This window comes from Lepidochelys kempii, chromosome 6, assembly GCF_965140265.1.
Source record: "Lepidochelys kempii isolate rLepKem1 chromosome 6, rLepKem1.hap2, whole genome shotgun sequence".
Taxonomy (NCBI): Eukaryota; Metazoa; Chordata; order Testudines; family Cheloniidae; genus Lepidochelys; species Lepidochelys kempii.
Window position 1 is genome coordinate 128,777,554 of NC_133261.1, and position 12,027 is coordinate 128,789,580.

At 43.8% G+C, this 12,027-nt stretch overlaps 1 protein-coding gene across 1 annotated transcript in view; it reads right to left on the reverse strand.

Moving 5' to 3' along the window:
* The window catches only part of KLHDC1 (kelch domain containing 1), a 68,101-nt gene that overhangs the window by 20,999 nt on the left and 35,075 nt on the right, over positions 1 to 12,027 (reverse strand). The window contains exon 8 of the mRNA XM_073350229.1: positions 4,440 to 4,498. Within this exon, the coding sequence (XP_073206330.1) occupies positions 4,440 to 4,498 (59 nt within the window). The remainder of the gene's footprint in view (positions 1 to 4,439; positions 4,499 to 12,027) is intronic.

Genomic DNA, 12,027 nt, shown 5'->3' on the forward strand with positions numbered 1-12,027 from the left:
AGCAATAAAAGAACCTAGAAACATGCTAAAAAGCTTACTAGAGATCACCCCAACTCCAACAAGAGCTCTTGTAGGAGTCTGTCCTTCAAACTCCACAAAGGGGTTTCCCTGTGGTTACAAGTTCATAATAGCCTTAGCTCAGAACAAGCATCCCCATGAATAGCTTGGGCCTTTGATCTTCAGATTCTGGGAACAGATAATTAGTACACAGTAGTCCTCCCCTCTGGAAGTAGCTTCAAAAGGCTGGGATTCTGCATAACCAGAGGCAGGAAATTTGCATTCACCTCCCCCTAGAGATGTGACACACAATCCCAGCTCACAATAATGAATATAAGGCATTCATTTAAAACAATGGACCCCAAAGCTACTTAAACTTAATTCAATAAGGTCTCTAATGGATATGGCAGGAATTGCCTTCTCTGTCACACCTACAGTGCATTAACATAGTCCATCAGGGTCCACACGGGGCAGTCAGAACACAATATGCAGCCTGTGGTCTGGACAGTGAATCCACCAGCACCCCATCACATTCAAAATTGCCGCAGCTTGCCTCCCATCAGACCCTCACTGTGTACTCTGTGCACGTGCCATAGGGATGGTGGAGAAAAATGCTCTCTGTGGCCGAGGTGCTATTTGCTGAGTTTGTCGGAACTGAGTGGTTGAGAGTGACAAACAGATATTTGTACATAGGCGTATAATGTGTGTGCTTGCAAAATTAGTAGATTTAAGCCTGAATTAGTAATTTTGTAATTACATATAAAAATCAGGAGGATTATGGAAAATTAGGGAGGGTTGGCATCTCTGATATTGGCATGATACTATTCAGGGTTGATGACAGATTGTCTCCTTACAAAGTCTGCTAAATCATAGTTGGCTCCTGTGAGATGGAGATTTATTGGGGTTATCCCATGTTTTTGACACCATGTCCACAACTTGATTCTGTCCTGGCAAAGGGGTGGTGAGCGGGCACCTACTTATTTATTTACATAAAACATTTCAGACGTATTGTCCGTGAGATCCTGCATAGCAGAATTCTTTAAAACAGGAAGGAATGCTATGCAAATTAATCTGATCGCTTGTAATTCTAGAATATTTATGTGTAGGATATTGTTCTTTTGAACCCAAGTTCCTTGTATTTGGAGGCTGTCCAGGGGTATGTCCCAACCTGTTCCTGATGGATCTGGATCAGTGTCTTTTAAGGCGGTGGTGTAGAGAAGAGGACCCCATTCTGAGCATTCTTGGGTCGGACCAACAATTCAATGATGACAGAATGTGAGTGGGAATCACGATGTGCATGCTCATTTGATGATCCAAGGAGTGAAACACGAACCTTAGCCAATTTTGTATATAGATGAAGTTTGGCTACTGGTGTCACATACATGCATACTGACATGTGATTTAGGAGTCTGAGGCAGGTTCTTATTGTGGTTGGTGGATTCATTTTCATGCTGGTGGTCATCATCTAGTGAGGGTGAAATCTGGCTGCAGAAAGGTATGTGTAATAAGGCAGGTCCTCCTGGAGCGTCCCCTCATGGCTAGAGGTGCCACAGCCTCAGTGTCTCCAATATACAGGTCTTCATAAACTCCATCTTCATTTTTTTGTTCAGTAATGTCTTTGCTATGGGCTAATTTATTAACATAAATGCTTCAAAATAACCCCCCCCCAACGTATAGTCCTTCATCATAATACAAAAGCCAGGCTCTTCTTCAGTCTCCCTTTTTTAATCAGATTGGCGGGTACCAAGATTTCTCCCTGGTGTACCTTAGCCAAACTCAAAGCCCAAATGAAAAGTGCAAAATAAACAGAGTCTGCTTGCCTTGCGTTTAACAAAAATGAAAAAGTAACCAAGGTCTGCCCACGCTGGGCTTATGTTCTTAGTCCTTCCTGGGTTCTCCCACCATATCAAAATTATTCTCTTGGACTTCCTTCTCCCTGAAAGAGACAAGCTCAAAGATGTGAGCCGGCAAACTTCCCTCCACTGCTGTCCTGGTTCTGAGCTTTGTAGATTCTGAAGATCTACATTTTTCCTGGGTTCTTCCCAGCTCCCTGTTACTTGTCTGGAACACCAGCCCACATAATTGTTTACCTGGATATTCCTTCTCCGTTGGTTCAAAAGAGGTCAGCGGGCAAACTTCCTCTGCTGCTGTCCTGGCCCTGAGCTTTTACCAACTCTCTTCCCGCAACAGCTCTCCACTATTGCTCTCTGGAGAAATTCCAGCAGCTTGCTGTCTTTTGGGACCTTCCACCAAATCCAAGCTGCCCCTTCTTGTCTCCCCCTTCCCAATTACTGCCTGACCCTTTATATATGCCGGGTGTCTTCTCTTCAGTCCCATTAGAAGGCAATTTACCAGACACAGGTCGATGGGCCTGCTCCCTCTTAAAGGAGCCAGTCCCCCTATGACAGTATGTTTTTGTCAGTTTGGAGTTGATTAAGGCTTCTGTAAACTCTATTGTCTATAATGGGTTGTGGGAGGACTTTTTGTAATTCATCATGAGGCCCAGCTGTCTGAAGAAGTGAAAGACATAGTTCAGGGCTCTGGCAACTTGCTGATGAGACTTACCTTTGATCAGCCAATTGTCAAGATATGGATAGACATGAATGGCATGTCTCCTCAGATAGGCCACCACAACAGGTAGGTATTTTATGAAGACTCTCGGTGCTGTGGACAGGCTGAATAGTACAATCTTATATTGGTAATGACTGGGCTCTACCGTATATCAAAGATAATTCCTGTGGGTTGGATGGATTGCAATATAGAAGTACATGTTTTAAAGGTGAAGAGCCACAAACCAGTCTCCAGCCTGAAGAGAAGGGATGATGGAGAATGTTACCATTCTGAATCTTAGACAGTGTATATATTTCTTCACTCTTTTCAGATCTAGGATAGGATGAAGACCCCCTTTTTTCTTCTAAAGTTAGGTGTTGCATGCCAGCTAATACGGGCACTGCCTAGCTGTGACTTAGAAGTGACCGGTCCCATTTTAGATGTTAATGCCCTTTTTTCAAGGTCTGAAATTTCTCTCACTGAGATCTCAAGAAGATACAACTTTAACCAAGTTTCCCTGGATTTCCTTGTTCTGGTAAAAAAAAGAATGGCAAACTGAACAGTGATCTGGCACATGGTTCTTGTTAAGACAAAAAAGGTAGTGGTTATTTATGGCTGACTGTAAGAGGAATGAGTCCATCACAAGAAGCCCAAAGGCTTAGAATCTGCCACTGTAGGTTATAATATTGATGCAAAGCGCCAGAGAAAAATTAAATGTTTAAAAAAAATTAAAGAAAAAAGATTATTTGATTGAGAAATTAACCATAACTGACTAACTAGATGACAAATATCAAAGGAGAAGATAGGTTTCAGAGTAACAGCCGTGTTAGTCTGTATTCGCAAAAAGAAAAGGAGTACTTGTGGCACCTTAGCGACTAACCAATTTATTTGAGCATGAGCTTTTGTGAGCTACAGAAGTGAGCTGTAGCTCACGAAAGCTCATGCTCAAATAAATTGGTTAGTCTCTAAGGTGCCACAAGTACTCCTTTTCTTTTTGCAAAGGAGAAGAAATTTCTACTAAGTGGTAGCAGCAGACATTGCTTGTTTTGTCTCACTGCAATGGACAACAAGAAGGAAATGAGGGGCAATCACGGCCACTCTGCACTTGGATGGCGGTGAGGGGCGCAAGACCATGCAGGTGCAGGAGTGGCCCAAAGAACACTGTTGTTCAAAGATTCTAATCTTGTGCAAAAGTCACATGCACTTAGAGTGGGATCCACATGGACACACTCGAAGACACTGTATTCCCCTGCCCTGCATGAAATGACAGTTAGGCAACGTAGGAAAGAACAGACACAATGGCCATCAAATGACATTTGTCTAAAATAGCTACATGAAAATCAATATATAAACAGTGACTCCTCTTCTCTAGTGGGTTCTATCATAAATGCTCCCTACCAAGTGTAATAATAGGAAGCAAAAAAATAATTTGACAAACTTTATCAAAAAGTAAATATTTACGAAAGAGTCTTCCCTCGTAAATTCTACTCTTTCTTAAATGTTTGTCTTGATATACACTAAAACCTTTCCCCAATCTAGAATATAAAGAAGAGCCTCATCTACATAACATAAGACATATAGGGACTGTAATGTTAAAAAGACATATGAAAGTAAAATTTCAGTGGTAATTTACCCATGTCTGAAAATGAGGCAACTAAATCACTACATGCTGTGCTGAAAATTTGCCTGATAGCATCAGTGGTCCTTGGAGCACAACAGAGAACAGTTTAGTAGCCACTACAAATTAAATTGAAATAATAATGTAACAGCTGTTGAAATAGTTAAAAAACTCCCATTCTCCTCCTAGAAAAGCTACTATAATAGCATCAAAACATACTGTTAAATAGTTCCAATCTGTTATCTATAACTAAGTGGCACATGGCCAAACTTACCTTCCAGACCAAATCCAAGTGTCTAAATTCAGACAATGCAAATCATTCATTCTAGTTTGCTAAAACAAAACAACAAACAAAAAACCGCTCAAAAACAGGTGTTTTAAATTAGGCATGTGATAAAGTAGAGTATTTCAGAGATCTTCCTAGATACTATGTATTTAAGTAACATTCTATTAAAAGAAATTTGTACCCATGTAGCTCAGCACAACAGTCTGAAAAATCCCCAGATCAGGAGAGAGGGTTATTCACTCTGTGCAGTAACTGAGGTTCTTTGAGATGTGTGTCCCTGTGGGTGCTCCACTTTATGTGAGTCTGCTTCCCTGTGCCTGTGATTGGAGATTTTCAGTAGCAGAGCCCACTTGGACCGCACATGCGCTCCCCCATCTCGCGCTGCTTTTGGAGATTATATAGCGCTGTGCGGCCAAACCAGTTTCTTTTCTACCACATAGTCCGTGTCTGAACTCCGAAGTAATGGGGAGGAGGGTGAGTAGTGGAACACCCATAGAAGGACACATCTAGAAGAACCTCCGTTACTGCACAGGGTGAATACCCCTTTCTTCTTTAAGTAGTGTCCCATATGGGTGCTCCACTTTAGGTGACTGGAGAGCAGTGCCCCTTGTTGGAAGGATGGGGCTTCGGAGTTGGGATTCATGAGCGATGATAAGACAGTCAGTCGTAAGAGAGCATCCGATGTTAAGTCCTACACAATCGCATAGTGCTCTGTGACTGTATGGGCTGATGCCCAAGTGGCTGCTTTACAAATTTCTGTAATTGGTACATTGTTCAGGAAGGCTATAGAGGTGGAAATTGATCTCATGGAGTGTGTTTGAGTTCCTGGGCAGGGGGAGGGTTTGCAAATCATATTGACTATAGTAGAAGTGAATGCAACCGGAAATCCATTTTGAAAGCCTTTGTTTAGATATAGCTGAACCTTTTGATCTTTCAGTAATAGAAAGGAATAATTTTGGCATATAAGTCTAGCATGTGGAGCATGGCCTCCCTTTTATTCCCATGTGGCTTGGGGAAGAATGATGGGAGGTAAATAGCCTAATTCAGGTGGAATGAGGAAGGTATTTTAGGTAGGAACTTTGGATGTGATCGTAATGTATCTTTATCTTTGAAGAAAATTGTATATAGCGGGTACATCATGGGAGCCACTATTTCCTCCACTCTTCAAGCGGATGTGATGGCTATGAGAAAGGTTGTCTTCATAGATAGATGTATGAGTGAGCAGGTTGCCATGGGCTCAAACAGTGAGGCATCGTAGCATCAGATAAAGGTCCCAAGGTGGAGTGGGATCTTGTCAAGGATAGAGGTTTCAAATACTTGTGAAGAACCGTTTTGTAATAGGATGGGTAAATACTGAATGTCCATTAATCTTGCAGTGGAAAGCCACAACAGCTGCAAGATGAACTCTAATTGAACCTGAGGATAGTTCTGATTTTTTTAGTCCTAGGATATAGTTAGGGCCCTACCAAATTTATGGCCATGAAAAACGTGTCACAGACCATGAAATCTGGTCTCCCACTGTGAAATCTTGTGTGCTTTTACCCTATACTACAGAGATTTCACGAGGACACCAGCGTTTCTCAAATTGGGGGTCCTGACCCAAAAGGAAACTGCAAGGGGGTTTCAAGGTTATTTTAGGGAGGTCGCAGTATTACCACCCTTACTTCTGTGCTGTCTGCAAAGCTGGGTGGCTAGAGAGTGGTGGCTGTTTGCCAGGCACCCAGCTCTGAAGGCAGCGCCCCACCAGCAGCATTGCAGAAGTAACGGTGGCAATTCCATACTGAAGGGCTAAAATCCATATGCTGTTTATGTTGCAACCTGATATATAGACTATGCCAGCTCTTTTTACAGGCCCAAAGTCCAGAGTTTGGTCAAGATGCCAGAGATCTAAGGCAAATAGTGAACAATATTAGCTAAGAAGCAGAACAAACAGAAGACAACCTTCCTTATTGCTGAGATAAGCTTGGTCAGCAAGATGCCAGATGGAGAATTATAATTGGTGACTTTATCTAAAAGTTGCAAACAGACCTAACGAATGAAAGGGGCCCTGTTTCTTCTGTAGAAGAGGTGTCTTCCTACACACCAACCTTGAGTTTATGGAAGAGGTTCAAACGAGTCAGTATGAGATATGACATCCTCCCTCTCACAGATGTACATCCCTCCTCCAAGCCATTACCAGTGCCTGCCTTAGAAACACAAATGAACAACTAAAAAGCAATCTTTATTGCCAAATACTTTTCATTTGTCTCTTTGCTTTAACCCCCAGGTATGTACCTGTTGGACAATCAGAGGAGCTACTTCGTTCCTATGGACCCCAAATCAGAATTCAACATATATATTTTATACTAACACAGTTTATACATTGTTTAAAGGAAAACACCTGTGTACTAATTGTATGTTACTTGTTAACCTGAAACCATGGGCGGAGACATTATGTAATCTTGGACTATTGGCTACTGTGCTTATCTTGTCTTGCTGCTAAACCTATCCAGGGGTTTGGGACTGCCTACCCTGTCACTTCCCTCCACCCATGGAAAATCCATATAATTCACTGTAATCAATTGTTTGGCAGTGTCTCTGAGCCTAATAAGCAAGGTGACACTCCGCCAGCGCTGTGCATAATAAACCCACCTTGATTATCATACACATTGTAAGGAGAGTGATCACTTTAGATAAGCTATTACCAACAGGAGAGTGGGTTTGTTGGGGAGGGTGGGGAGAAAACCTGGATTTGTGCTGGAAATGGCCCACCTTGATTATCATACACATTGTAAGGAGAGTGATCACTTTAGATAAGCCATTATCAGCAGGAGAGTGGGGTGGGGGGAGAGAAAACCTTTTGTAGTGATAAACACCCATTTTTTCATGGTTTGTGTGTATAAAAACATCTGTATTTTCCACTGAATGCATCCGATGAAGTGAGCTGTAGCTCACGAAAGCTCATGCTCAAATAAATTGGTTAGTCTCTAAGGTGCCACAACTACTCCTTTTCTTTTTGCAAATACAGACTAACACGCTGTTACTCTGAAACCCACGTGCTTGCTTCTACACAGTGTCCATACTTTGTTCCTTCAATACCATGCCACCCTTACTTCTGCACTGCTGCTGGTGGTGGCTCTGCCTTTAGAGCTGGAATCCCAGCCAGCAGTTGCTGCTCTTCAGCTGCCCAGCTCTGAAGGCAGTGCTGCCGCCAGCAGCAGCGCAGAAGTAAGGGTGGCAGTACTGCAACTTCCCCTTACAATAACCTTGCAACTCCTCCACAACTCCTTTTTGGGTCAGGACCCCTACAATTACAACACTGTGAAATTTCAGATTTAAATACCTGAAATCATTAAATTTATTATTTTAAAAATCCTATGACCATGAAATTGACCAAAATGGACTGTGAATTTGGTAGGCCCTAGATATAGTCCAGTATCTGTGGCACGGGTGAGGTGATAGCCGAGGTATGTCTGTTGGCGCACCAAATGTGGAATCTCTTCCATTTGTGCAGGTAAGTAGCTCGCATAGTCAATCTTCTCTGCTATTTAATAGTATCTCCTTTACATCTTCAGAACAGGTCATCTCAGTATTCTGGAACCATTCAGGAGCCATGCCTTCAGGTGGAGGATCTCTCGGTTTCGGTGGTGAGTCTGGCCTGCATCCTGAGACAGGAGATATGGAACAGGGTGAAGAATGACTGGTGGGCATACTGTCATCCATAGGAGGTAAGGGAACCATGTTTGTCTGAACCATGTTGGGGCTATCAAGATGACTCTGACTTGTTCCTCTTTTATCTTGCAAATTACTTTGGGCATTAAGGGGATCAGTGGAAAGGCATACAGCAGATGTGTGTCCCATTTGATGAGGAAGGCAACCCCCAGAGAACAGTAGCCCAGTCCTGCTCTTGAGCAGAACTGTGGGCATTTGATGTTCTCAAGTGTGGCAAAAAGGTCTATACTTGGGAATCCCCAATGTCTGAATACCTTGTATAGGATCATGGTATCTATCTCCCACTCATGTTCCTGTGAGAATGTTTTGCTTAGTGTGTCTACTGTGGTGTTGTGACCTCCCAGTAGGTAAGTCCTGAGATGTTGATGTTGTGGTGAATGCACCAATTTCATAATTTCAGTGCTCCGACACACAGTGATTGCGACCTTGCTCCCCCTTGACAGTTTATGTAAAATATGGAAGCAATGTTGTCGGTCATTATTCTTTTGTCCTTGTTTCTGAGCAGTGATAAAAAGTGTGAACATGCATTCCGGACTTCTTGGAGTTGCAATAGGTTGATATATAAAGTTGACACTGAAGTTGCCCTGTACTCTGTAATTTTGCAAATATGCTCCTCGATCCAACAGAGACATGTCTGTTGTCAGTATGAGTGACAGAGGTGGCTCTGTGAAGAACACACTTTGTGCGGCTTTGTCCACCAGTCTAGTGAGCTTTTGACTGTGACTGGCATTAAGAGACACTTGTTCAAATTGTCTCTGTGCGTAATGTATACTGTCCTGAGCCACTCCTGAAGGCAGCGCATATGTAGTCTGGCATGTCTTACAACAAAGGTGGTCATTGCCATAAGTCCTAGTTGTAAGCATGTTCTGGCTGATACCTGTGGGCTGGATTGCACTGTAGAGATCAAATTGATTAGTGGGGGTAAATCTGTGAGACAGTAAAAAAAGCAGGAGTACTTGTGGTACCTTAGAGACTAACAAATATGTTAGAGCATAAGCTTTCGTAGGCTACAGCCCACTTCATCAGATGCACAGAATGGAACATATAGTAAGATATATATATATACACAGATAAGTTGGAAGTTACCATACAAACTGTGAGATAGTGTGAGAGTGGACTAGGCCCTGAAGCCTCCAGCTGGAGGCCTCACGGTCCTGCCACACATCTCCCCATCCTGAAAAAACTGCCTAGAATGGCTGTGTGGGACGCAGCCAATAAGAAGGGGCTGCAGGGAGCAGCCAGTCAGGGCCCAGCAGGCTAGTATAAAAAGAGTCAGAGTGAGTTCAGTTCCTTGCTGGAGCTGGAACAGTGTGGATGGTGTGCCTGGCTGGCTGAGGCAGCTACAGGACCTTGGACAGAGCAGTGCTAGCAGAGATGCGGGAAGGGAGCAAGATGGTGTTCTGGGCTGGCTGCTGGGAGTCAACTGGGACAAGGCCCTGAGGTAATGGTGAAGAATGTGCTGGGGCCATGGGAAGTGGCCCAGGGAATTGCAGTGATGCAGTGGATGGCTGCTATGTATAGGGTCCCTGGGCTAGGATCTGGAGTAGTGGTGGGCCTGCATGTCCCCCCTGCCACCACCATTAGCCGCTGAAGAAGTGGCCTGGACTTTTGATGCAGCCCAGAAGGGGGAACTGAATTCTTTTAGTGGCCCAGCAGGAGAGCCAAGAGGGTGAAAACACTGCCTCCAGGGAGGGAACCCTGGGGCACAGTTCTATGCCAGAGCAGGGGCAATTTGAGAGAGTATAGAAGGGGCTGAGAGACAGTTTGAACCAGAGTACTATGATAGGCCCTGCTGGACTGATTGAGGAGTGAGCCTAAGGACAGGGCTGCAGGTAAAGAGATGTTACAGAGGGCACTGAGAGAGGTCCCAGTTGGACTTGTACCCCTGAAGGGTTTTGCTTTTTATTTCAAACACAGACAGTGTGTGACTTGGCTGGAGAGCTGAGTTGCTGAAGACTCACTGCAAGGGATACAGAAAGGGTGGGCACATGCACTCTGCCAAGGGGGGTGCTTGTGAGTGGTGAATGCCACCCTGTTACAGTTGGCAATGAGGCTTTGGCCTCTAATGCATTGAGGTAGGCCCCAATAAATTCTAGGTGCTGTACAGGTATCAGTATCGATTTCTGAATGTTTGATTGGAGGCCTACTTGTGAGGAAAGGGCCATTGTCCTTTGTGTTGCTGCTAGGGTATCTTCTTGAGAGGGGGCTTTGAATAAACAAACCATTCAAGTATGGGAATATCATAATTCCCTGTTTGCAGGGGTGAGCTGTCACCTTTGCAAGGATCACGGAGAACACTCTGGGTGCCACAGAAAGGCCAGACAGAAGTATCTTGCACTGGTAGTGATCCTGCTCCAGAACAAATCTGAGGAATCTCTGATTTGATGAATCTATAGTGATGTGAAAATATGCATCTTGGAGGTTGAGGGTTAAGAACCAATCCCCCTGTTCCAGTGCTAGGATTATTGTTGCTAATGTGACCATCCTGAATTGGTGAACTTTGATGGGTTTCCATGACTGTTCTTTCTCGGGATTAGGAAGTAGTTGGAATAAAAGCCCATCCCTCTGTTGTATCAGAACAGGTTCTACAGCACCCAAGTGCAGGAGGTGGTTTATTTCCTTCCATAAAAGGTGCTAATGAGAAAGGTCCCTGAAGTAGGATGGGGAGAGAGGGCAGGAGGGAGGAAAGTAAATTGAAATGAGTATCTGATGTTGATAATTTCTAACATCCACTTATCTGAGGTGATACTCTGCCATACTGGGTAGAATGGAGTCAGGCAGTCTCGAATCTGATGGTGGTTGGAGCAGATGGGACTAGGGAAAGCAGTAGAGGTGGCCTATATTTTGTGACCCTCTGTCTTTGCAAATCACATCGTCTCTGCGAAGAAACGTATGGAGCAGGTCTCTATCACTGTGCAGAATGGTATTTATTCGGGCTTCTCTTTTGCGCGGGTGTGTAGATATATAAAGACTGAATCCTTTAAGTAATGAAGGGATTCATCCATCTTGTCCACAGTTTCAATCCTTTGAAGGGAAGATCTTCAACCATAGATTGTACCTCTTCAGGAAATCCTGAGAAGTGAAGCCATGATGGCCTTCGCATGACTACAACTGGAGACATTGATTGGGCAGCTGTGTCGGCTGGGTCTAAGGAAGCTTGTAAGGCCATCCTAGCCAGAAGGTGACCTTTGAGATAATTGCCTAGAATTGTTGTTTTTTCCCCCCAAAGATGACTGAATTTATTGAGTCATATTTGAATAGTTGGTGTAATTAAATTTGGCCATCAGTGCTTCATAATTGGCAATTTAAAATTGCGGAGTCGCTGATAAGTAGGCCTTGCACCCAAAATGGTCTAACCATTTCCAATCTTTATTGTACGGGGTATTTCTAGTATGGTGTTGCCTGCTCCACTCATTCACCGCCTTGACCACCTACTAATCTGGGGAGGGATGTGAAAATAGAAACTCCTTGTCCTTAGAGGGGACATAATACTTTTTGTCTGTTCTTTTGCAGGTGGGAGGTATTGTGGCAGGTGTCTGCTAGACAGCCTTAACTGGGTCCATCAGAGCCTCATTTATGGGGAGTGCAATTTTTGAAGAGGTTGATGTTTGGAGTATATCCAGTAACTTATGTTGAGACTCTGTAACTTCTTCCAAAGATATTTGTAGTGAGTCTGCAATTCTTTCAAATAGTTCTTGGAATTGATTAAAATCATTGGCTGCCGGTGGAGAAGGCATGATAGTATTTCCTTGTCCTCTCCGGATGAGGTTAGTTGGTGGGGTGACTTCCTGATCCATCCTCTCCTCCTGGTCCTCAAAAGTCTGGTCCTGAGGTTCGGGGGGGGAGGGTGTGTGTGTGTCTACTT